This window comes from Pteronotus mesoamericanus, unplaced genomic scaffold (assembly GCF_021234165.1).
Source record: "Pteronotus mesoamericanus isolate MK-2021 breed Mesoamerican mustached bat unplaced genomic scaffold, CSHL_Meso_final scaffold_408, whole genome shotgun sequence".
NCBI lineage: Eukaryota > Metazoa > Chordata > Mammalia > Chiroptera > Mormoopidae > Pteronotus > Pteronotus mesoamericanus.
The window spans coordinates 5,088,169-5,114,126 of record NW_026555315.1 but is presented as its reverse complement, the minus strand read 5'-3'; the positions used below and the strand labels follow the sequence as shown (position 1 = coordinate 5,114,126).

General features: G+C 57.0%; 1 protein-coding gene across 1 annotated transcript in view; it reads left to right on the top strand.

The window, feature by feature from the left end:
* The first annotated feature begins 12,963 nt into the window (after positions 1-12,963).
* TTYH2 (tweety family member 2) overlaps positions 12,964-25,958 on the top strand; it is a 31,680-nt gene continuing 18,685 nt past the window's right edge. The window contains exons 1-3 of the mRNA XM_054592989.1: positions 12,964-13,152; positions 18,810-18,982; positions 22,643-22,754. Of these exons, the coding sequence (XP_054448964.1) occupies positions 13,024-13,152; positions 18,810-18,982; positions 22,643-22,754 (414 nt within the window). The 5' untranslated portion in view covers positions 12,964-13,023. The remainder of the gene's footprint in view (positions 13,153-18,809; positions 18,983-22,642; positions 22,755-25,958) is intronic.

The following is a 25,958-nucleotide window of genomic DNA, read 5'->3' as shown; positions in this document are numbered from 1 at the left end:
ACAAACAATAACAAAATCTGAAAAGAAAATTGAGAAAGCAATTTTCCATTTCACACAGTGTCAAAAAGAACACTTAGGAACTGAATAATAAGTTGAAAGACTTGTTCAACGAAAACTACAAAGCATTGTTGAAAGGAATTAATAAGTGAAAAGACATTTCGTGTGCACGGGCTGGAAGATTTGATATTGTTATGATGTCACTAACCACTCAAAGCCGCCTTGCAGATTCACTGCAGTCCCTGGTAAAATCTCAACGGCATCTCTGACAAAAAAAAAGTGTGTGTATATATATTTTGTATATTATATATAAAAATATGTATATATATTTATATGCATATATATATGTCCTAAAATTCATATGGAATATAAAGGGACTCCAAAAACTCTTTAAAAAAAAGAACAGATTTTAAAATTTCACACTTCCTGATTTCAAAACTATTAGAAATAGTTTTCTAATAACTATTAATAATAACTAATAATCAAAATAGTGTGATACTAAAATAAAGACAGATGCAGATGAATAGAATAGAATAGCCCAGAAATAAACCCTCACGTACATGGTCAAATGGTCTTAACAAGGGTGCCAAGACCACTCAATTGGGAAAGGACAGTCTTTTCAACAAGTGGTGATGGGAAAATTGGATGTCCACATGCAAAAGAATAATTTGGACAGTTATCTTACACCATATATAAAAATTAACTCAAAATGAACCAGAGACCTAAATATGAGACCTAAAGCTGTTAACTTATTAGAAGAAAACATAGGGGGAAATCTTTATGACACTGGATTTAGCAACGATTTCTTGCATGTGACACCAAAAACACAGGAAATAAAGCAAAAATAGACAAATGGAACCCCATCAAACTTAAAAGCCTCTGTGCATTGAGTTATATAACCAAGAGAGTGAAAAAGCAACCTACTGAATGGGAGAAGACATTTACAAAGCAATGGGTTAACTTCCAGTGTATATAAAAAATTCCTGCAACTCAAAAACAACAAAATAACCCAATTTTAAAGATGGGCAAAGGCCTCGAACAGACATTTCCCCAATGGCTAACGGTATATGGGAAGATGCTCAATGTCACTAATCATTAAAGAAAAGCAAATCACATTAAGATGAACTATCACTTCATACCTGTTAGGATGGCTGTTATTTTTCAAAAAGTCTTGGCGAAAATGTGGGGAAGATGAAACCCACGTGCACCGCTGGTGGAGCGTAAGATGGAGCAGCCACTGTGGGAAACAGTGCGACAGGTCCTCAAAAGAGTAAAGAGAAGATTACCATACGGTCCAGCGCTCCCACTTCTGTGGATGAGCCCAAAAGAACTGAACGTAGGATCTTGAAAATACATTTGCACAACTGTGTTCATTGCAGCATTATTCACAATAGCCCAAAGGTAGGTGCCACCTAATGTGCACTGACGAACAAATGGGTGAGCCAAATGGGCACATGGACAATGGGATACTATTTATCCTTAAAAAGAAAGGAAATTTTGTCACATGCTAGAGCATGGAGAAATCTTGAGGACATTATGCTAAGGAAAATAAGGCGGTAACACCACGACAACAAAAAGAAATGCCCTGTGATTCAACTTGTGTGAGGGACCTGAGGCCGTCAGATTCATAGAAATGGGGAGCAGGGTGGTGACCGCCGGGAGCTTGAGGAGGGGGTAGTGGGGAGCTGTGGTTTAATGGATAGAGAGGTTTAGGTTTGCAAGATGGAAAGTTCTGGAGCTCCATTGTACAACAATGTTAATACGCTTAACACTACTGAACTGGACATTGAAACATGGTAAATATGGCCAATTTTCCGCTGTTCTTTGCTAACCACAGATTTTAAAACTTAAGTTTTTAAAAATGAGATTATGAGGCCCCGGAGAAGTAAATTTTATGCTTCCACTGCTCAAAAGTGAACGATTTGCCCCTGAACCCCCCCGCACACTGGGTGGAATAGTACCAGCAGAGTTACGGTGACTGCTCCCTCTGGGACACCAGCAGAGCCGGGTGACAGCCGGCCCCGAGGCGCGGCTGGGCGGGCCTCGGGGCGTCCGGGTCCCGGGGCGGGGGCTCCGGATCTGCCTTCGGCCCCGCTCTTCTCGTCCTCCTCCTCTCACTCACTCTGGGAGAGGAACTCAGGGGACATGCCCTCCTTTGGTGGCTGCCACTGCTTGTCTCTAGCTCATGGGAGATTCAAAAGTTGTTCTCCAGGTAGGACAATTAAAGCCTTTTTCAGTCTTGGCTTCTGACTCCCTCGGCCACACAGTTCCCTGCGCAACCGCCCACGGGGGCTCTTCTGAAATAGGGAAGCCCCTCCTGCGGGCGGCTCTTCCCCGCCCCGGGCTCGCTTTCAGCCTGGCTCTCCCTGGCTCCGGTGGGAACGCCGCACCCTGACCTGCCATCCTCCCGAAGCTGCCCTACCCAGCTCAAAGGCTTTACGCATGCTTTGTTGTTTAAAACCTTTTTAAAATGGCACCTCTCTGCCTGGGGTGATGAAACAGTTGGATTTTTGAACTCTACAAGGTCTTAAATTTCTGGCCTTCAGAGTCCCTTGCCCTCCTGCTTGGAAACTGATCCTGTCTAGGTCGGAACAAAGGACACTAAGAAAGTCCAAGGCTGGCACCTCCGGCGCCTTGGCCTTGGGGGACCTGAGGAATACAGGACCCCATGCCTGATACAGGAGGTACCCGAACCTCCTGAGGGTCTCATAAAGTGGACCACTGGGAAGAGGGGCCTTCCTCCATTTCAATATCCTAAGTCAGAACCCTTGGGGAGGTGCTGACGTTTTTAAAGGAACTCAGGGGGACGTTGATGCGTAGGAAACTTAGGAACGACTTGCTGCACAAAATAAGTCCACAACCTATGAGCCCACTGATGGAAGGTGATTTTGCAGTTATCTCAGAATTTACACACCAAACCAGGTCCAGATCTCAAGGGCCAGGCCACAGTGCCCAGCTCCCTGTTGTAAACTGGCACCTGGTCCCTAACCGAGGTAGCCTGAATAACGCCCGCTTCCCGAGGATGCCCGCGTCCTGACCCAGTCCCTGGACATGGCGATATGGTACCGGACACGGCAAAAGGAACTTTGCAGATGTCATTAATTTAAGGATATTGAGATGGCAAGATTACCTTGGATTATCCAGACAGGCCCAGTATAATCACAGATGTTCTTATAAGATGGAGGAAGGAGGACAAGAATCAGAGACGAGATGTGATGTCTGAAGAAGAGGAGGAGGAAGGGGAGAAGGAGGAGAGAGAAAGAGAGAGGGGGGCAGAGAGAGAGAGAGAATATTTAAAGAGGCTTTGAAGATGCAGGAAGAAGCCCATGAGCCAAGGGATGCAGGAAGCTCTTACAAACTGAAAAAGGCAAGGAAATGAATTCTGCCTCAGAGCCTCCAGAAAGACTCCTGACCTCCAGAGCTTAAGATAATATATTTGTGTTGTTCTAAATCATTAATTTTGTAATAATTTGTCACAATAACAATAAGAAACTAACAGCATTTTGCCTCTGGAAGGAGGGTGCTGCTGTAATGGGAAAAAAAAATGTAGCAGTAGCTTTGGAGTTTGACAATGAACAGAGGCTGGAAAAAAATTTTAGGCTGTTAGGAAAAACCCAGGTTTCCTGGAATAGACTGTTGGCAGTGACAGGAAATGAATATGTTGCACTTGACATTCTGGCCTCCAACAGCACCTGTTGCCAATGTTTTGTGCTCACATTTCTTCATGCAAGGAGCAAAGACTCCCGCACTTGGCTAGTTTCCGAAGTTCCTGAAAATCTGCAGATGGGGCTTGGAAAGGGACTGTGAGCGGGTTATTGGGGGGTCTGAGCACACGGAGCGCCCCTCTCGCGGCCCCCTGCCTCGTCCAGACCCCACACCGCCACCCGCCCGCATTTCAGGGCCTGATGCTCGGTAAACTCCAGGACGCTGTCCCATCCGTTTGCTTTGGCCCCCTGGCGTCTGTCCCCTGCCGTCAGAGGCTCCCTCCTGATCGCGGGTGCAGGCCGCAGCCCATAGGAGAGGGAGAGACCGGGAGGGCTGCAGGGCCCCACATGAGGGGCCCTGAGTTCCATAAACAGCTGCCAAGAGATCGCCTGCTGACTGACGGGCCAGGGCAGTTTGGAAAGTGCTAACTTGAAGCTTCGATGGAATCCCTCAGAGGACGCCGAATCCCCTCTCCTCCTCTCCTGCTCCAGCGAGTAGAAATTAAAGTTTCCCAAGAGCCACCTTCTCGGATCTGAACACCTAGGCACCACGGGGCTCCTATTCGTAACACGTTATCATCCCTATTCTATGTATGGAGACTCCGAATCCCCAATCTGCCTCGCGCAGTCGAGCGGGTCGGTGCCAGTTCTGCAGCTGGAGCCCAGTCTGGCAGCCCGGGTTCTTCTCCCCGCACCTCGCGCTCCAGGAGGCCCGGCCCAGCCCGGCCAACTCAGCAGCCATCTCCCCATCGGGCGGCGAAGGTCACTGCCATGCAAAGTGTTTTCAGTAAGGCAAGCAGCATCCTTTTCTAGGAAGAGGGACCACCTGTGCCTGCATGGGCCAGACGCCTCACACGTAGGTGCCGCGCACAGAAGTGCAGACGTCAGGTGACGTTTGGGATAAAAAGGCTCTGGGCGCGGCCCTCTGAGCATCGCAGCGATGCCCTGGCTTCCGGCTGAACCAGGCCACCTGGAGGACAGCCTGCCGAGTGGTCCTCGCCCTCCCAGTGCCTGTTCCTGAGCTGGAGACACGGGTGGCTTCCCTCGGGACAGCAGCGGCCAGCATCCGGGGGGCAGGAGCCCAAAGCCCACCCTGGGAGGGGCCGAGCCGTCTCCGGGGGGCAGAGCTCCTGTGTCGCCCTCCCTCTGCTTTTCTAGTTGCTCCTGGATCAGACCGGTGGACGCACTGACGAGTTGACCAGAGAGACACCAGGAAGAACACGGCTGCGCACGACTACCCACGACCCGTCCCGTTGTCCTCCCCACCCGGCTCCCCAGGCACCGGCTTTTGCCTGGAGCACAGCTCCAGGCACCTCTGGCCCCAAGGGGATGATGTTGCAGCTGTCAGGTCACCCGCCAAAAACACGGGTTTCGTCCTGACCCAGCTCCGGCCTCGCCTGGGCCGTCTCCTGGTCTCCGCTCTGTCGTCGGCCGCTGGAAGCCCCGTCCCTCTGCTGGGCGCCCTCTCCCTCGGGCACGGCCCCACGGCCAGGCGGCTGGAGACGCGGTCACTCCCTCCTGGGCGAGGTTCTAGAGACACAGTGGGAGTTCCTGTCGACCCAGCTGTGTCTTGGGTGCAAGTGTCGAGAGGTGTCGCTGGCCCTGAAGCTGGTGGTCAAGGGCCAGGAGGGGGAGGGGACCCTGGGCAGGGGTATGGATGCCTCCTGAGGCTGGCCCAAGCGAGGGGACCAGCTTGTTCACCAGGGGGCGAGATGGGGAGTTGGCTCTTTCAGGAGTCTTCCTATGGAACAGAAATTGGGGTCCCACTGCCTGCCACCTCCCTCTGGGCAAAATTCCAGAGGCAGAGGTTTGGTGATCAAGGAAAGGAGTCTTTATCTTTATTCAAAAGCTTCACAGTTTTGGAATAGCAGCTTTCTACCTGCTTAGTCACTTAAGCCTGTCAATTAAGGCTAAACCCTTTAATTCTTTAGTTAGAGCCTTAATCACTTAAGCCTGTCAGTTAAAGCTAAACCCTTTAACTCTTTAGTTAGAGCTTTAATCACTTACACCTGCCAATTAAGGCGAAACCCTTTAACTCTTTCATTAGAGCTTCAACCACTGAAGCCTATCGATTAAGGCTAAACCCCAACACCTGAGTTCTATCAGCCCCTCTCTTAGTTTTAATTATCTTATTTCTAGAGTGTTAGCTTACAAACTAAAACAACAGAAGATACCAAAGCTGCACAATTTTGGAAGAGGGGCACGCTTTCGCCTCAGAGGTCGCCCCTTCTAGAATACCCAGAGAATAATCCTGCCGCCCTCCGCCAGGCCAGCCTGACCCTAGGCCGCGGCCGGAGTTCCCTCCTATCCAAACTACCGCCTGCCGGAAAATGCAGGCAGCTGCTGTGCACACGTCAGCCGTGCCGCTGCCATCTGGTGACAGGCCCTAAATCAGATTCTGGCCGTTACTTTAATCTGTGTGTGGCCGGTCTGATATTTATTTTCTTTACTGTGTCCGCCCACGCCTCTTGCACACACCATGTACTTGTCTCCTTCACAGTGTTGGTAAGCCCACAAGCTAACCACAGCCAAGATGAGTCAAAAGACAAACATCGCTGGAGGGCTTTGAACAAGAGGAAAGACCCAATGAGGAGGCAGCCAAAGACTCCAAAACTGCCAACAAAAAGACAGCTGCATTTAAAAGGAAATGCCACTAGGTCTTACTTAAACTATAGGCTCATTGCAAGAGGTGACTCACACTTTCTAAATGTGCTTTGTATAATATGTGGCAACTGGCTCTCTACCCAAGGAAGCCACGAGGCCTTCCAAGCTGCTTCGCCACATGGAGACCAAGTACATTGCATTGAAAGGCAAGCCTTTGGAATTAAAACAAAAACAAAAACAAAAGCAAAACCATGAACGTAAAGAACAGAAGCAATTATTGAAGGCTACCACTTCATCAAATGTGTCTGCACTGAGAGCATCATTCTGCACTGAGTGGCTCACCACGTCGCTAAAACTAAGAAGCCCTTTCCTATTGAAGAGTTGATCCTGCCTACTGCTAAGGACACTGGTCATGAACTTTTAGGAGAGGCTGCAGCTCAAAAGGCGGCAGGTGTTCCTCTTTTGGCCAGCGCCGTGACTAGACGAATTGATGAAATAGCAGCAGAATTGAGGCACGACTGTTAGAGTGAGTCACCATGGAACGCCCTCCAGGTTGCCAAGGCTACCTGCCACGTGGACAACAGGGCTTGTTTTTGCCGTGATATATTTTTCAGGAGGATGTGCATGAGGATCCATTATGTGTACTTTTGTTGCCAACCAACACCGCAGCTGCAGAACTGTTCAAGTCTCTGAGTGATTCCATATCAGGAAAACTGGGTCGGTCATTTTGTGTCAATATATGCACGCAGGGACCGAGCAGGTGCCATGACTGGGCGGCATTCTGGCTTCACCGCTTGAGCCAAAGAGGTTGCTTCTGAATGGGAGTCTACGCACTGTGTCATCCATAGAGAAATGCTGGCTGGCCAAAAAATGTCACCCGAACTTCACGTTTTGCAGGGTGTGGTTAAAATTATCAACCACATTAAAGTAATGCCCTTAACGCACGTCTGTTTGCACAACGCTGTGAGGAGGTGGGCGCAGAGCACACGCGTCTTATACACACAAGTGAGGTGGCTTTCTAAAGGCAGGCCGCTACAGGTACATCTAAAGGCCGCGGTTCTTGAGGTACAAGAGCTGCTCCAGAGATTCCTTTTAGGAAAACAGTCACCGCTGGTAGCACATTTCAGTGACACAAAATGCGTTGCAAAACTTGCTTCCTCGTGTGACACAGTCAACCTGCTCAATGAACTCAGTCTGTCACTTCAGGGCGGAATGACAACCGTGTTCAGATCGGCAGATAAAGCGGCTGCACTCAAAGCCACACTGGAATTACGGGGACAACGAGTGAACACCGGGATTCTTGACATGGTCCGAACATGAGCAGAGGTGTTGAAAGAGGCTGAGCCGGGGCCTCCTCCTCCCAGCGGGCGCGTGGCCGCCCATCTCAGCTTGCAGGGGAGGCTGAGCATTACTTCCCAACCACAAAAGACCCCAAACTGGGAAGGAAGAGATCTGGGACCCATTTGTGAATAAGGCAGGTGAGTACTTTGTCCAGGTTAGAAGAGAATCAACTGCTGAGGTCGCAAATGACGGTGGCCTTAAAAGTATGTTTGAGAACAACCTCGGGTCTCCCCCCGTTCGAGGTTAAAGTCAAAGCGGACATCCTGAGATCGCCGCAAAGGCACCGAAAAGCCGCTTCCATCCCAGCTCCTCTCTCTGCGAAGGAGGGCTCCCTGCAGTGACAGCAACCAAGACGAGATTAGGGAGTCGACTGGACACAGCGACACGTTCCGGGTGTCACCGCCTCTCCTCACCCCCACATGGGACCGTCTACTTGCAGGAAAACGAGCTCAGGGCTCCCACTGACTCTGCATTATGGCGAGTTGTAGAATTATTTCATTATCTATTACAATGTAATAATACTAGAAATAAAGCACACAACAAATCAATGCAGTGCACTTGAATCAACCCGAAAACCCCTCCCCCACCCCCACCTTGTTTGCAGATAAACTCTCTTCCACGAAACTGGCCCCTCGTGCCAAAAAAGGTTGGGAACCGGTGAATTCAACAAAAAAGGGTCCGTCCTGGTGGTGGAGGAGCTGGGAGCACAGGAGGCTCTGGAGGCCGCCACTTCAGGGGAGAAGCGAACCAGCGCTGCTTGGCTTCGTGAGAACTGAAGGGGACTTCTTCATAAAGGCTGACAGATTTTTTTTTCATCAAACACTAAATATTTTAAGCAAAACCTCCCTAGTGGGCTTAATTTCCAAGCTTCCGCAAGTACAAAATCCAGACAAGCAACTAACTCAAAATGTATCTTCTGGGCGACTCACTTTTTTTTTCTCTGTCTTGCTCTAGGTCTGGCAGTGAAGGAGCTGAAATGAACCAGATGTTAAAAAATTCCCAGTGTCTGGTCTTTGAAGAGGGGAAGGGACATGTTACTTGGCGACCGCTTCTGCTGGGGATGGGAGGGCCGTCCTGGCTCCAACCTGCTTGCATCCCTGATCGCGGGCTGTGGTCCCAGGGGACCAACACAGCCATCCTTGTTTCAGGCTGAGTTTGAAAATGAACTGATAGAAATAGGCAGAAGAGCCAGCCACGTGTGGACGTAAGGCAGTATGCGCTCAGGAGATTCAAGTCACCTCAGTCAGATGAGCTCCCCGATAATGAAGCTGTCAGAAGCGGGAAGGGATGGGCCTCGGACGTGGCTGCGAGCCAAGCGCCCCTTGGAGCGCGGCGCTGCTCTCCTGCCTGTCCGCCGCGCTGAAGCCGAAGCCGCATTTTATCCTCCGACACTGCGTGTTTCCTAAGTGCCGTTCGTGAGGAAGGAGTCCAGGGACCGGAGGCTGCGCAATGAGACCAGGGCAGGTGGGAGGGCGGCTCAGATGCTGGGCTCCGCGGGAGACTCTGGAGCGGAGAACAGAAGAGGGGGTGTCGGTCAGAGAAGTGGGTCTAGAGTCCCCAGGGAGGGGGCACGTCCTGAGACAGGAAAGGTGGCCTTGCACAGAGACAAGCTTTGAAATCAGCTGACATTTAAGGGGAGGGGCCGGGGTCCTGCCCGAGGTCAGACCCTGGGCCTCCAGGGCGTGGGCGTGGGCGGAGGCCGAGCTCACAGGACGGCGGGTGTGTGGATGCCGAGCTGCGCCAACGCGGCAGGTGGGCCCACGCCCAGCGCCAGTGGCAGTCAGGCCCCAGGCAGGCCTGGCTCCTTGGGATTTAAATCCTGGTTCTGCCCCTGTGTGACCCGCATGGTCTTGACAAATCCTCTCACCTCTGAGCACCGCGTGGACGTAGAATGTTCGTTGAGCCTGAAGTGTTCCAGGCCCACTACGCACTGCGTGGCCTCACTTTCCAGATTGTTAACGGCAAATAACCATGATACTTATTCCCATGGTTGGTTGTAAGAGTTAAATGAGGTAACATCAAAGGTTTAGAAGTGCTCTTGACGCTGGCAAATTTGGAGGTGGAGACGGGGGTCATGTCAGGATCGGCCACAAGGTGGAGACAGACTCCACCAGATGAGCAGCGGGCCGGCCGGGCTGGTGCCGGTTCACAGGCTGAAATGGACTCCCGAGGAGCCAAGCGCGCCTGAGACGAGTAGCCAAGAGCCCGCGACCGCTGATTTTTCTTTAAGAGTCAAACGAGCCTGATATACGGGCCGTGAGGGACGTGGGTTTGTTTCCTTCGGGGGAGGGGCCCACGGGTGCTCAGTGACTTGACAGCCACACATGGGGGGCACCCCCAGTGAGTTGGGGCTTCCCCTTTCCATGTTCAATTCCCGGGAGGGAGGGTGCACTGGTTGGGCTTCCTTTGCCCCAGCCCAGCTCCCAGGAGACATGCCCTCCGCCCCTAGAGAGGCACCCTTTCCTGCCATGGCGCTCAGCCCTGGACTTGTGCCTGGGAGTCACAATCTGCCGTGGTGGCAGAAGCAGGTTCCAGAGACCATGGCTAAGCTGGTCTGTGACAGGGGTCTAAGCCCTCCGGCGGCAGGGCCCCTCCCCACCCGCCGACTGCCTTGCTGAAATCAGCCTGTGAGCCCAGGCAAGGGCAAGCGTGTTCTAGCCACAGCAAGTAAGGCACGCGTGTGGTTTGGGAAGGGCAGGAATGCTGGTCTCTCTTCAACTCCCTGAGGAGTCCTGGGAGGTTCCTGTTCAGCCTCTTTGCCCGGTGCACCTGGCTGGCCCCAGGCCTCCGGCGGAGCAGCTAGAACGCTTCACTGTCCGGCCAGGCGCACGCCAGCCAAGCAGGCTCGGGGTTCCACTGCGCCGGGCAGCGGCAGCCGTGGCTCTGAGAGCCGGCCCCTGCAGGTGCCGCCAGCCCCCCAGCAGGTGCGTGGGCCTCCCCCGCCCCCGCCCACTCCGTCCCCGACCCGGGCCCAGCCCCGCAAAGGTGGCCCTGCTCCACATTCAGGGTCCATCCCGAGGGCGCGACTCCTACACTGACCAGGAGGTAGGCCCTTGCCTGGTCCCTTGTCCTGGCCCTCCTAGAGATCTGACATTCCCCAGGTGTGACTCTCGCCTTCCTAGAGGAATGCCAGGTCCTCGTAACCCACCGGTCCCTTGGGAGGCTTGGCAGGGACAGCAGCTGTCGCCCTCTGTGGCTGTTGACATGGAGGAAGGGGGGCGGTGGATGTGGCACCAGGCTGTGCCTGTCCCGGAGGTCCCTGGGACAGTGCGGGCCGCGGCGGCACGGTCACGCCTGTCATTGCCGCCACGGAGGGCCCCACGAAATTGCTCCAAGTCCGTTTTCCTCTGCAGCCAGCGACAGCAGCTCCACAGACCAGAACCCTTACCAGGACCTATGGGACCGGTGGGTCCTGACTTTTGCCTTCCTTACAGCCTCTTTCTTTCTTAAAAAATAAAGGTGTATCTTTTATTTTTTACAAAGGTATTTATTCTAAAGTAAGGTTTATAGGGGGTACAATTTACAGTGACAGTCACCCTTTTTGGTGCACAGATCTATGAATTTTGACAAACATTCACAGGTGTGTGACCACCACTGCCATCGAGAGAGTGTGTCTGTCACCCCCAGAAGCCCCCTTGCACGCGGGCCCCTGGCAGCCAGCCGCTGACCCACTCTCTGCAGCTTTCCCGTCTCCTGACCTTGGGGTTCGCACTTGCTGATCGCCCTTCAGCCCCCTGCCCACCGTGGTCCCTGATCTCGTGGTTACTGCTGCTCCGCTCAGAACCCCTCTGAGTCACCTCCTTTCCATCATCTTTCAGCTCTCGCCCCATGTCATTCTCCAGGGAACACCCCTGGGCACCCCCGCACCCCATACTCCGTCCCCTCTTTTACACACTAACAGGGACCCTGCGTGGGATCAGAGGCTAACCCCTCACCTGTTAGACTCTAGACCCCACGCAGACAGGAACCTGTGTGTTTTATTCTGTTCTGTGTCCCCAGGACAGAGGCGGTGCTCAGTCAAACTTTCTCGAATGAAGGGAAACCCCTGGGAGAGAACAGCTGTCTCTGGCCTGGGCCACCGCAGTGCACCGGCCTTGGGCGTGCGCAGCCGAGACGGCCCCAAGCTCTGGGAGCTGAGACTCGGACTGACAGGCAGGAGGAGAGGCCAGGACCCGGGCCAGGACCCCCTCTCCTGGCGCCAGGGTCTCTGATGGCATGGGGCTGCTGTGGGCTGTCCACGGGCGCTGGCGGGTGTTTACGGACTCCCACGTCCGCCTGGTCCTGGAGCCAGGAACCTGGGAGTCTCTGCAGGGTCTCCAGTGTCCCTGGTGTCTGCCCCTGTGGCTACCACCCCTTAAACTGGCTGCCAGGGCCCAAGCCCCATCCCCTCCCAACTCCTGAACTGCTCCACTCCCATCTTCCCAGCCCCAGAGGGCCCTTGACCCTGCCCTGGACCGTCTCAGCGTCCCCTCCTGCCTACCCCGTGTTCTCCGGTCACACACTTTACTCCTTCCAGCTGCAGACCGGCAGCGCACTCCTGCCTGGGGCCCCTGTGGGCGCTTGGAGGTCTCAAGGGAAGCGCCCTGGAAGCCTCGGTCGGGTCTGTGGCTGCCCCCAGCCGCATCCTGGGGCTGACCTGCCCTGCCTGTGCGCTCCGCAGTCCTTAGGCTAGGCTGTGGGCTATGGCCAGCCGCTCTGAGGGGCCATCACACCCTTGCGCAAGGGCTTCTCCGCCGGAACAGTGCCAGCACACGGCGGGCGCCCAGCAATCGCACGTTGCTGACCTCGCACGCGCCGTCCCCCGGCTCAGGACAGCTCAAGGGGCTTTTCCCGCGGGAGGCCCGCCCTGCCCCCCCCCTCCGCCTGCCGGGGAGAATCACGCTGCTCTCCGCCGTCTCCAGGGCTTCCCCCGGCGACCACCACTGAACTCTGCCCCTTCCCGCACCCGTCTTTCACTATCACCCTCTGAAAGCCCTAGGAGCGGGCAGCCTGGCCTCTCTCGCGCCAGCACTGCTGGCTGCACTCAGTGACACTTTATATCCTTAATTAGATAATAAGTAATTGATGAGAAGCCCAGGGACTTAGAGATTGCTTTTTAAGAAACAGATTTGGGAACTTTCTGGGGCTGTTTTCACTTCTTCCACCTTTCTGACCCGTAGAGCCAGGACAGATCCCAAACCACAGAAGGGATCTTGGGCGCGACGCCCTGCACTCCGCGGGCGCCCAGGGGGCGGGGTCAAGACGGGAGCGGGCGGGGATCTGGGCGGGGCGAAGTCTGGGGCGGGGTCAGGGCAGGGCGGGGCGGGGCCTGGGCCGCGCGCTTCCTGGGCCGGTGGCCGCGGGGCCGCAGCACCGAGCAGCCTCTCGCGGCCGAGCCATGCCGGCCGCACGCGTGGAGTACATCGCGCCCTGGTGGGTGGTGTGGCTGCACAGCGTCCCGCACCTCGACCTGCGCCTGCACCGGGTGGACAGCACCTTCAGCCCCCGCGATGAGCACTACCAGGAGGTGAGTCCGCGCCGGCCGCCCCAGGCCCGGGCCACCCCTTCCTCCTCCCCAGCCCCCCGCTCTGCACCAGCCTCTCAGACCTCCCCCCGCCATCACAGCCCCTTCTCTTCACCCCTCTGCCCCTTCCCCCCAGGACCCTCGGCCCTGGGCCCTCCCGCCTGGGAAGCTCGTGGGTCCGGAAACCTGGAAGGATGGGAGTTGAGCCGCTGGTGGGCAGGGGCGCGAAGACAGCCTGCCGGGGGTGGGGCTGACCCTCCAAGGGAGGGACTTTGTGTCTGTACCCGGGTGCTTCCTGCACCGGCCCAGGGGCTCCCGGCGTTTTCCTTCTACGGTTTCAAGACTCACGCTCCCTTTCTGGGGCTGGGTGCGGAGAAGTTTGGTCAGAAACTAACGGGAATCTCCCAAGTTCGGCCCCACGGCACCTCCCCCGAAGCCCCCGCCTGCTGCAGGAGTCGTGCCAGCCCCTCTTCCTGGGCCACTCCTGGAAGTCCGCAGGGCAGGGGGAGGTGGCCGAGAGGTGCCTTCCCTCTGGTCCCCTGAGAACCCACAGCCACGTGTGGATGTTTTGGGGGAAGGCGGCCTGTGTCAGCCCCATCTCACCAGCAGCACCCTCCTGTCCTGTCCACACACACACACACACACACACACACACACACGCTCCCCAAACACACCTAGACCCTGAATGGTTGACGTCTTGGCTTCTTGGCCAGCCACTGCCCTCCTTGCTCCTTGCACCACTGCCCTTTCGTCTTTGGTCTTTGCACCCCGCGGCTGGGGGTGGGGTGGGGTGGGGTGCTCTCCCAGGCGTCACGTCCCAGGCAGAGCTGCAGAAAGGTCCAGCCTCCTCAGGTCCGGCCTGTCCTCACAGAGCCAGTTCTCTGCCTGTCAAAGACGGGCTGGGCAGCCAGGGCCGGGGCGCTGGTTTAGAGCCGTGGGCCCTTTTTGGGACTTTGACCCTCCCGCGGCCTCTGCCTGCAGTGTCGGGTTCTCAGGCGCCGTTTCCTTGTGTGGGGCCGTCTGCTTGGGCCAGCGGCGACTGAGCCTGGAGTCAGCTGTTGGCCTCTTCCTGCCAGGCCTTCCCCTGCAGGTCTGGGGAAGGTCCAGGAGCGTGGGCAGTGGGAGCTGCCTGGGAGTCTAACAGTAACCCCTGGTGCCCCCAAGCCCCAGGCGGTTGGTGCCGGCCCTTCCAGAAGGAGGGAGAATCAGGACCTTCCCTGCCTCCACCTGGCAGGTCCAAGGGCTTGCCTGGCCCGCTGCCTCCGGATCCGTGCTTGCCCCTCCCTCTCCCAGAGCCCCATGTGGCCTGGGCAGGTCCCTGTGCCCAGGGAGGCTCTGGGGAATCTTCCCTCCCTCTCCCTACAAAGGCGAGAAGAGAGGCAATAAGATTTCAGGGACAGCTGTGTTGTTGCGTGTGTGTGCGCGCGCGCACGCACGCGTGTCCTAAACCCTGTGTCCCAGGTCCCCGGATCCTGCACCCAGGGTCTCCCATCGTAGTTTTCTCCTCTCCACTGGAGGAAATCCAAACCGCTCACTGGATCAGCCAGCTCACCCCTGAGGCCCCCAGGGACAGCACCTGTCTGGCCGGCAGCGGTGGCCAGCATGGCCTGGGCCTGCTCCATCCCCCTCCGTCCCACAGAGAGGGGGCATCTGAGCTAGAAGGACCCATTCACAGCCCTGCCCCTGTCCTCCCAGGATTTGGAGCCCAGTGCACTGCTGGGTATCAGATGACCAAAAGGCATCCCCTTCCCATGGGCCACTGCTCCTGGGCAGCCGGGCACCCAGCCCCACCCCCCGCGCTCCTTGCCCCACGGCTCCTTGGGCCTCCTGAGGGCGCGGAGTGCGAGGCGAGATCGATGGGCTAGGCCGGGATGGGCAGTCTGGCTCTCGTTGTTATTTAAGACACCTCCTATTTTGATAAGTCCCCCTGCTGTCTGACTGGACGTCCCCTTTCCCCTGAGCGGCAGTCATAGCCAGAGTCCAGCAGCAGGCCAGTTACCGCCGTGGATCTGACCGAGGCAGCCAGGGCCTGGGGCTGGGACTCAGCCACCTGACTGTCTGGGTCGGAATCCCAGTTTTATCACTTACTGTGTGACCGTGGCAGGTGCCTGCACCTCTCTGAACCTGCCTTCCCTCACCTACGAGTATTAAACGAGATGTCCCATGTAACGTGCTTAGTACATAGCACACAGTAGGACCCATAGTAGTGGGACCCAGTGATATGAATCATCATCCGGACTGGCGTCAAGGTTCAGCAACCTGCTCAAGTACATACCCCATAGGGGATACAGAGGCAAGAAATCTGCAGACACTGACCAGGGAAGACTGCAAAAACACTTGCAAAAATGGACAGCGCCAGCTTGCGGCGTGGTGTGTGTGTGCACGCACATGTGCGCACCAGAGACTAAGTGGCAATGGAAACGGCGGCGCGGGCCTGGAGCAGCGCTCAGGGAAGGAGATGAGCTGGGCGGGGATCTGGAAGGCAAAGGGGGGTCATAAAAGAGGCCAGGTGACTAAAGAGCAAGTCGCCTGGTAAATGGACTGTCCCGAGCAAACCCAGCTCCCAAGCTCCTCTGAGGAAGCAGGGGCTCCCGCCCACTTTCTGGGGTCTTGGGAGCAGTGGAAGCCCCCTGGTAGTGTGTCCTTCCACCCCTCCGCCCCAGTGGGCTTGCCCCACGTCCTTGCTCAGGCCCTGGGGAGGTTGCACTGGAGCCAGCAGAGCCAGGTGAGCCGAGCAGGGGGGCGGGGGGAGCCCTGGCCCCACGGGCACCCCCTCCTTCAGGCTGCCCCCTCAGCTGTGTGCCCCGAGGGGAAGCAGCCCTGAACTCCTAGCCTGAGCCTCCTCCCCTTTGACTGGCTAGAAGGAGTGGAGGTGGGGATGACGGGGAACCTGGTAGGTTAGTGGCTGTAAAGCATGTGGCCAGGGCCTGGGGCACCACAAATTGCTACATCCCCTGCTTGGGAAGGAGGAGGCCCCAGCTGTCCAGGTATCTGCTGGGCAGAGGCGGGGACAGCAGAAAGGGCCCCGGCACTGCCTCCAGCTGTGTCTCACAACACAAGCCACTTCGCTTTCCTCCTTCAGTTGCCCACCTTCCCCTGCCCCCTCATGGGGAGGCCAGACACTAGTGAGCTAATGTACTTGAAATGTGCTAATGTCTTAGGGCTCCAAGATGCCGTGCAAGCGTGCACCGTGGCTGCTGTCAACACGCAGGGGCCGCGTGTGAGCTTCCTGCCCGCCCTGCTGCGTCACTGGACTAGCCATTCTTTTGGGACACGCATGAAGGAGCAGTGGTGTTTTTAACTTTTTATATTTAGGCGTGCATTTTCATGTCTTGACTTCAGGTGATTCTGTTTATAGACTCCCTCAGAGAGTGCCAAGTGTGTGTCCCCAAGCCATGGGAGGGGACAGAGTGGGGCCTAGACCCAGAACTACTGGCCCCCCACTCCCCCCTCCCTGCTTTGAGGGCAGACCTCAGAGGAGAGGCCAGGCAGGGAGCCCCCAGAAGGATCTGGGAGGAGCCACGGTCTGCGGGTCTGTGGGTCTGTCGGGATGAGGAAGCCCCATTCATCCAGTCCAAACATTGAGTCATGGTCATCAGCTGGATGATCACGCTGCATCCTCCCCCACCCCCAGCCCTGGGGGAACAGGCTGGTGCTTAACCCTTCCCAATCTAGCCTCCAGCTCCCCTCCCCCCAGCCTGACCCCTAGGCGGGCTCACTCTGCGTCCTGCGTCGGGGAAAGGGGCTCAGGTGGCTGCCCTTCCCCCACTGAGTGCAGAAGCCCCTTGGCACCCAGGTCTAGCCCTCAGAATGCCATTGGTCACTGCTGCCCCAGCTTGGGTCCTGGGTTCCTGCCCTGGGTTTCTCATTACGAAGTGACAAACCAGAGCTAACCAAAGGCCCCCTGACGAGGAGAGAGGCTGGAGACTGAGCCCTACTGCACGAGGTGCTGGGCAACGTGGTCAGTCGTCCTTGCCAGGCACTGTCAGGGCAGGACAGTGTGTGAGCGGGGCTCCCGGCTCCCTCTGGACGAGGGCTGCTCCCTCCTCCCCTTGTGCCTTGCACATGGGGACTTGCAGTGCTAATTAGCATCAGGAACATAATTGCCTATTAGAAGGCCACAGGGGACACCAGAGGTGGCTGCGGGAGATGGCTCTGTGGTTAACTCTCCCCACGCCCTCCCCCGCCTTCCTCCTCTCCCCTCCGCTCCGCACCTCCTTCTCTCCCAGCCCCCTCTGCCCTGCCCCACCCTTGCCCTCCCCGTACCTGGGAGAGTTCCCGAGGTAAACTTAACCACATCCTCGGAGTGTGGGCGTCCGGGCAGGACTGCATTATCTGTGACCCGAGCGAAGCCCACTGCCCCGCCCGGAGAGGCCCTGTCCGCCGCCCACCGCTCCGGGCTCCCAGGAGGTCCGGCGGCCCAAGTACACTGTGAAAATAGGAAACGAGGGAGCCAACGCAGGGACCGAGGGCGCGGGCATGGCCTGTGCTTGGAGAGACTGAAGTGGCACAGCCCCCATGTTGCAGTTCTTGGAGGCTCTCCCTTGTGGGGTGGGACACACGGTAGAGTCGGTGGGTCTTCCTGTTTGGGATGGATTGGGAGGCAAGCTGGAAGTCAAGGGTAGCTGGGAGGAAGCCTGCGTGTTAACCGGTCTCTGATCTGTACAGAAGTTTTGTCTGGCTTCACGTTACTTTTTTTTCCCCTTAGGAATAACTTACAGGAAAGTGAACAGCAGGGGCGGGGGGGGGGTGTGGGGGGGGGGACCCCATGCCAATCTAAGTCTGTTTCTGATCCCCAAGAGGCTCACTCCCTCATGCTCCTCCCCAGTAGTCAGGCCCACCCAAAGGTAGCTACTGTTCAGGCCTCTATTGCTGCAGATGCGTTTCTCTGACTTCACGGTTTACAGAAATTAAAGTGCACTGTCTCTGCTGTTTTGTCTGGTTTGTTTCCTTTCACGTGGCGTCTGAGATTCATCCATATGGTCGTGTGTGGCTGCCGTTTACTGCTCATGGCTGCGTCGTATTCCACGTCAGGACTGTAGCACATGCTCTGTGTCTCTCCTCTCGTTGAGGGCATTCTGGGTGTTCCCCGTGTTTGATGCGACCTTTGTTAAACTTCTGTGGATATTCGTGTCTGTTTCTTGTAGGGGACACGAGCCCCCCTTTCCGTAAGGCAAACATTCAGGAGCGGGGTTATTGGGTAGGCTCTAGGGGATGCACATGGTGCAGTGGTTTGCAAAGTGTTGAGGGGATCCCTGGGTTTTAGCGGCGGGGCCCAAGAGGCCAGCGAAGGGGTGGCCAGGATGAAGCCAGGCACTTCCGCCTGCTCCTCAGTTAGGCGGGCAGCATACCCGTCTCTGCTAAGCCAGCCTGTCTGAAGGAAAGATTAAGCCACGTTCCCCGTCCCTCACCTCCTGCCCAGCTGACCGCAGCTTGTTCGTTGTTCGCTGGTCCTCCCCCAGCCCAGCCCGATTGCCTGGCGCTCTATTCAGAGCAGGAGCTGCAGTCAGGAGGAAGGACGGCAAACACCCACCTTGTCCCAGTTCCTACACCCACTGCCCTGTGGGAGCTCCAGGCCTGAGGACAGGACCCTTCCCAACCCTGCCCCCTCCTACCACCCCGAAGGGACCTGTGCTGACCCCAGGCATCTGCCTCTGCAGTCGCTGCTGTTCCTGGGGCTGGTGGCCGCCGTCTGCCTGGGCCTGAACCTCATCTTACTCACGGCCTATCTGATCTGCGTGTGCTGCTGCAGACAGGACGGCGCAGAGCAAACCAAGCAGCGCAAGTCTTGCTGTGTCACCTGGTCAGCCGTGCTGGCCGGGCTCGTCTGCTGGTGAGTGTCCCCCTGCGCTGGGCCTGACGCATATTGGCTCGTGGTTCTCAGTGTGCAGGAGAGCGAGGCGGGCCCAGTGGGAGGAAAGTGGACCTGGCCACCTGCATCCTGCTGATGGCTCGCCCACGACCGTGAACCTACAATACCTGTGACCGTGGCTCCACCACCAGCGCTCCCCACGAACCCCAAGTGGTTGGTTCGTCAGCTCTCTGGCCATGTTCTCCTGGCTGAGCTCTGGGCACCTCAGTCGGAGAGCCTGTCCCTAGGGTGCGCACTTGCCAGGCAACAGGAATTAGAAGCCCAACGGGGGTGGGGGCTTCTCTAGTGTGGCCACGTGAGAGCCTGTCCAGCCTTGCAGGGCCGGGCTGGCAGCCCCAGAGGTCAACTGATCAGTTTATTGAGTGTCATTGCCAAGCGGCCTCTGCTTTCTGAGTCCCTGTCCCCTCCCAACTGCTGCCTGAGTCTGTGAGGTCAGAGAAAGTCTGACTCCAGCCCAGATCTGCTCCACCTTCTTGCAAGATCAATAGCTGTTGCTGCCATCGGCAGGGCTTCTTTGCTTTGGATGAAGAAGTGTGACTCTCTAACTTCAGGCTAGAGCCCACGCTGTGTGCACACATGCACTGGCCCTGTTGTGACCTGTGGCATTTTTCCTGTTTTCATGTCTACAGTGGTTTCTCTAAGAGCCTCAGGTCTATATCCTAAGACCTGCTGGGGGCAGCCACCCTCAAGGGGTAGAGTCCCTTAGGGCTTAGCACCCCTTTTAGGCAAGAACTCCTAGCGGGAGTGACTCCAGCAGGACAGAGGGCAGATGGGACACCGTGAGCCTGGGAGTGAGGATGCTGGGCTCTGCGTCCTGGGAGGCTCACCTCGCCACTGCAGCTTCCTCCATTAGGGCGTGTTCACCGTCATGTCCTGCCTGCAGTGCCGTGGGGATGATGAAGCACTGAGCACATGGGCAGGACAAAGGGCTGGGTGAGCCAGCCAGGAGGCCACGGCTCCAGTCATAGACTTGAAGGCAAGAGTTCCAGCCCAGATCTGAAGTTGGAAGACAAGCGTGGGTCCCTGCAGAGAGGCGCTCCTTCAAAGTCACCATGGTGGAAAGCCCTTTCCTGGGACTGAGCGTATGCAGGTGGGCAGGGGAGGCGGGACCTGAGGCCGGCAACTGAAGGAAGTGCTGGCACACAGACAGCCCTTTCGTGTGAACTTAGAATTTTTTTTAAAGATTTTATTTATTTATTTTAGAGGAGAAGGAGAGGGAGAGAAACATCAATTGGTTGCCTCTCGCATGCCCCCAAACCAGGGACCTGGCCCCACAACCCAGGCATGTGCTCTGCCTGGGAATTGACCTGGCGACCTTCGGGTTCACAGGCCGGCACTCAACCCACTGGACCACTCCCACCAGGCCCACCAGGCCTGACTCAGATTTTTTAAAACACGACAAAAGACAGAAGAATACTATGGAGAAGTAAAAAATAACTTTGGAGGGTCAATTCCAGTAAATTATCATTACCTGCCATTGAAGGGAAGCTCAAAACAGAAGGATTGCACTTGGCATGACTCATTCTAGAGAACTCAATGTGTTATTGGTGCCGGGCAAGAGGGAGCCAGTGGTGAGAGAGACAGGCACCCTTTCTGCTTCCTCTTAGTTCCCGGTGTCCTGGGAAAGGCACATTCCTGGGCCACTCTGGTACCTGGGCACAGGTTGGGGGCCCCCAGCCTATGCTTTCAATAGGCACTTCAGGCGGTCTGCTCTGGGCTCCTTGGACCCCTTCTCGTGGGACACTGAACTCGGGGTCAAGGGCACCCGGAAGGAGGTAACAGTTTCCCAGGAGACTGCATCCTAGCTCCTGTCCCATTTAAAGAAAACAGGAAAAGCATGCATGTACGCATGTGTGTGTTTGTCTTCCCCCCAGGACTGGTGTTTTAGAAGAAACCTCAGGAGGCTGCTTGATGAATGTGCAGATGACCCCCAGGGGTGCAGGTCGGATAAAATGTGCTATAGATGAGAGGGAAGATTTGAGATGATTTGTTTAGCCTGGAATGTTGGACTAAACCCAACCAGATGAAGTTTCATGGAGACAAAGTGCTCTTCTTGGTTAAAACAAAACAAAAACCAATTCAGCACCCCAGGAGGGAGGAGAGACTGGGCTTCGCCGCAGTTCTAGGAGGGAGTCCAGGGTGTTTGGGGACCACCAGGACAGGGGCAGGGAGAGGGGAGTCCCAGGATATCAGCACCCCCACCCATACCCAGAGCTGGACGGGCCACCTGGGCTTGGGCTCTTCGCTCAGCAGCCATGTTTAAGGGCAACGTTGGCCGGTTAGGGCAGAACCTGGAGAACAGGGGTGATGCAGACAAGGGTCTCCAGGGCCCGTGTCTGACTTGGGAGCAGGAGACAAAGGGTGTCACAGAGACACATTTAGGCATCTGACGGTGTGTCTTGCAGAAGTGGAGACAAAGGGTGTCACAGAGACACATTTAGGCATCTGACGGGGTGTCTTGCAGCCGGGCTGCCCCAGAGGGCACCCGGGAAGCAGCGGGTGGGCTTCAGCTCAGTGTGAGACGGAACTTTCTAAAGCTGGAGGGTTTCATGGGGACGGCTGCCCCACAGGGGCCCTGGGATGGGGGAAGGATGGAGAGGGACTCCCCGACCCCTGGAGGTTTCAAGGGAGACAGGTGTGGTTTCAGGAGGCCTCATTGGTCCCCTGCCCAGTTGTGCCAGTCACCTGGGGAGCTGGCGAAGATCCAGGGTCCTGGGCCAGCAGTCCGCTAGCCTTTGGAGTCATGGGACCAGAGGGCAGGAGTCTCTTCCTGCTGCCTAAAGGAACTGTGCTGCCTAAATGAACTAGTCCACCAGGTCAGGAACAAGCTGGCCCTGACCCCTCACCTCCCACCCCACCTGCCAGAACTTTAGCCATCGTCCCCTGCCCACCGCCCCCCTGCTCAGGAAAGAGTGTTTTAGCTAAAGTGGAAAACCCACCCCGCATGGATATTTGACCACCTCTGTTCATAATCAAAACCTGGAAGCAACCGAGATGTCCTTCAGCAGGCGAATGGATAGGTAAACAATGGTCTGTCCAGACAGTAGTAGAATACTACTCAGCGCTGAAAAGAAATGAGTGTCAAGCCACGCAAAGCCATGGGGGAGACTTAAATAAATGCGTGTTAGTAAGTGAAAGAAGCTGATCTGAAAAGGCGGCATCCTACGTGATTCCTACTATGTGACCTTCTGGAAAAGGCAGAACTATGGAGACAGTGAAAAATCAGTGGTTGCCGGGGCCAGGGAGGAGGGAGGGGTGAGTAGACTGATGGAGAGGATTTTGAGGACCAGGAAAATACTCTGCATGATCCTTAATGGTGGACGCATGTCATTATATATTGCCCAAACCCACAGAATGCACACGAAGTGTGAACCCTAATATGCACTATTAACTTTGGTGATATGACATGTTGATGTAGGTTCATCACTTGTAATAATTGTCCCACTATGGCGGGGGCTGTTAACAACGGGGGAATCTGGGGGTGGGGAGTGGCAGGAGGTATATGGGTCATCGCTGAACTTTCCACTCAATTTTGCTGTGAACCTAAACCTACTCTTAAAAATAGTATATTAAAAAATTCTCTGGTGTCACCTCTACCTTCATTTGGGGTCTTTCCCGTAGTGCTGCGGTAGGCGTTGGTTTCTATGGAAACAGTGAGACCAACGACGGGGTGTACCAGCTGATGTACTCCTTGAACAACGCGAACCACACCTTCTCCGGGATCGACATGCTGGTAAGATCCTGGGCAGCCGGCCGGGCCAGGCGCAGCCCGCGGGGTCAGTGTGGTCAGAACAAGGGCCCCAGTCAGATCCCGGCCAGCTCGGCACCAGGGGGTGCTGGACGCCCTTGGGGGCCGCAGTTGGCCCTGCCAGGAGCAAACCGGCAGCCTCTGCTCCCCGCGTAGCGGGAGGAGGGCATCTGGGGTGTGAGTAGGGACCGAAGGAGAACAGCTGGTGGTCCTGTGGGGGCACGAGGCAGCGGTGGGGTCCGGCCCCATTTGTCTTCGGGAGAGCCGCACACTTCCCCGTCCCGCCTGGGGGACCCTGAGCTTGGAGAATGGGCCCCATGCTATTTCTGTGTCCACAGGAAGTGCTGCGTGTTGACTACTGTGGGGTCCGGGAGGTGTCATGGGGAAAACTCTGCAGAAACAAGCCAATGCCCCTGGGGGTGGGGGGCAGGAGTGAGACCACCTGAAACCCGGTGAGATGTTCCGGGCACCGTGGGTCCAGCTGAAAGCTCAGGGCGAAGGACTGTGCTGGGCTGGCCAGAGGAGATGCCGGACTTTTAGGGGACGAAAGAGCCACTCTGCTGAGCCTTCGGCCCGAATGACGAAGACCAGGAGGGTGGGGGGACCAGGGTCTTCTCAAATGTAGACCAAGTGCGCGTCACCTTCGCTGGAAGCACCAGGGCCCGTGGGCTGATTTTCCGGGCAGCGCCGGTGCCTAGAAGGGGCAGGATCTAGGGAGCTGTCAGGGAGACTGGTCCTTGGACATCATGCCGTTCCCAAACCCCTGCGGCCCGGCAGAGGGTGACCTAAGCAGGTGGCCCACTTGTGTCAGACAGCCTCAACCGTAAAAGGCAGCCCGACCGAAGCATTTGGCACTCACTGGAAGAGGATTCGACCTCGTTGCCTCTCCTCCCTTAAGCTCCTCTAAAGCTTTAATCTCTCAGCCCTTCAGGAGGGGCTCGCCTTAAAGAGACAGCGGAGCTGCCTCTCAGCGCCCAGGATGGCAGGGGCGGCAGCTCCGGCCTCGGAGAGAGCTTTCTGGGTGCCAAGGGACAACTGCCTGGCCAGGGCCCAGTTCTCCCACAGAGCTTGTCCCTCTACACCTTCTGTGCCCGGAGACCTGTCTGTGGGGACGGGGAGCTCCCTGAACACTGAGTCTGGGCAGCTCCGTGGGGCCAGGAGAAGTGGCTGGAACAGGGACGCTGAGGGTGGCCTTGTGGACTGAATGCACCCTGACCAGTGCAAGGAGGCTGGGGGACGGCCGGGCCTGCAGGGAGCTTGCCCTCGGAGCTCCCCCACCCACACCCCTGCCCCAGTAGTGGAGGGGCACCTGGTTACTGCCACGGGATTCTTCCTCCACCCACCAGCATCAGGACCCTGGAGGAGGAACTCAGCCCCGAAAGGAGAATCCCCTGCCCAGGGGAGTCCCAGACCCATGACCTTCACTGGCTGGCTCGTGACCATTGTAAAGAATGGCCTTTTCTCCCCCAGAGGAAGAGGAAGAAAGCCCCAGAGCCATCCCGATGGAGCACTTGGGTGCTTCATGCCCTTATCCTGGGGGAGGAGAGCTGTGCAGGGAGATGAGCCGGGGGAACAGGACCCCCGCGGGGCCCATCCGCCAAGGGAGGGGTGAGTGCTCCTGACCGGGCTTGGGCATTCGCAGCTGCCCCCCACCCCCGTTTCCCTCAGTGCCCTCATGTTCCCAAAGGGAAGGGCTCTGTGTGTGCCTGGGGGGAACCCCTCGTCCTCTCCATTTCTGAAAAGGGAGGGCAGAACCCCAAGTTTTGTGACGGTCCAGCCAGTAGGAGCCCCTCCCATTCTGACAACAGCCGCCTCCTGCCTCCTCTGGCTGAGCCCCAAGGCTCCCGGCCCCTGGGCTCCAGCAGAGAGGCAGGACCTCCGGGGCTGCTCGGGGCCTGGGGCCGGGCACCCAGCGTTCCCGGTCCCGTGGGCTCCGGGGGAGGCAGCAGATCTCTGAGGGCCCCTAGATCCGAGGGGCAAAGGCCACATGTCAGACAAATGACGTTAGTTAAGATACAGTCCATGAAAGTGCCTGGTAGTCTACAAAGGACCCTCCGAATGGGGCGACGGTGACAGGGAGTGCGGTTACAATAATTACCCGTGGCACCGTAACCACCTTAGGCGAGAGAGAAGGCTTGAATTGGCAGGAGGACTTGGGGAACAGGTCAGGTGACTCAGACCTGAGCCCGAGAGGTGGACCCTTTCCTGGACCGGAAGCCCCTCAGGTGTCCCTCAGTGGGAGGGGGCCCAGGCTCAAGCAACGCTCAGCCAAGCGGGGTTCTGGGTCAGCTACACGCTCTGATCTGGGGAGTCGGGAGGGGTCCTTCGGGAGTGCCGGTGGGTCCTGTCCCTGGATCCAGTGCCCCCTATCTGTGCCACAGTGAAAGGGGCCTGGGCTCCAGTCACCCAGGGGACCAGGCCCACCTCTCTCCCCTCAGGGTTTCAGCCTAAAATAAGGGTCTTGGGCTCTGCCGCCCCTGAGCCCGGCTGTCTCCACCGCTCACGGTCCAGGGGCCAGTGTGGCTCCTCCGGGCTCCCGCAGGAGCCTGCAGCAGGGCCGTGGCCGAGACACGAGACAGGCGGGCACAGGACGGTGGCATTCCCTCCCCAGCCTGGAAGCTAGTACTTTCAGAGCGAGAAGTAGGATGGACGAGGGGTCTGGTCTCCACCCTCCCCTGCCGGGATCTGTGATGGGGCTCCTCCCCACCCACCTGCCGAGGCTCCACCCCTTCGACTCCTAGCACACCTGCCCTTCTAGGAAAGCTCGCGAAGGAGAGGAGAGTCCTCCCTCCCAGAGGCTGCATCAGGATCCCCTGGAGGGCTGGATAAACCCCGAGGGCTGGCCTCGCCCCCGTTTCCAGGTCCGGAGGTCTCTGTGGGGCTGGGAATTTGCATTTATAATGAGTTCCCAGCTGATGCCCCTGCTGCTGGTAACCCAGGACCACAGCTCCATCCAGTGGGAAGACAGTGGCCCCTGCCTGCTCACTCACTCGCCTCTAACCCCGCCCCAGCCTGGGGAGCTGAGCTGGCACCCTCGGCCACCGACCTGTTCCTCTTCTGAGGTGTCCCTGCTCTGCCTCCCTGCTGGGAACTCTGCCTGTGCTGAACCTCTGAGGAGCTGGGGGCGATAGGGAGTAGGGGCTGTAGTAAGAGGTCAGGGAGGTGGGTTTTATCTTTTTATTGTTCTGT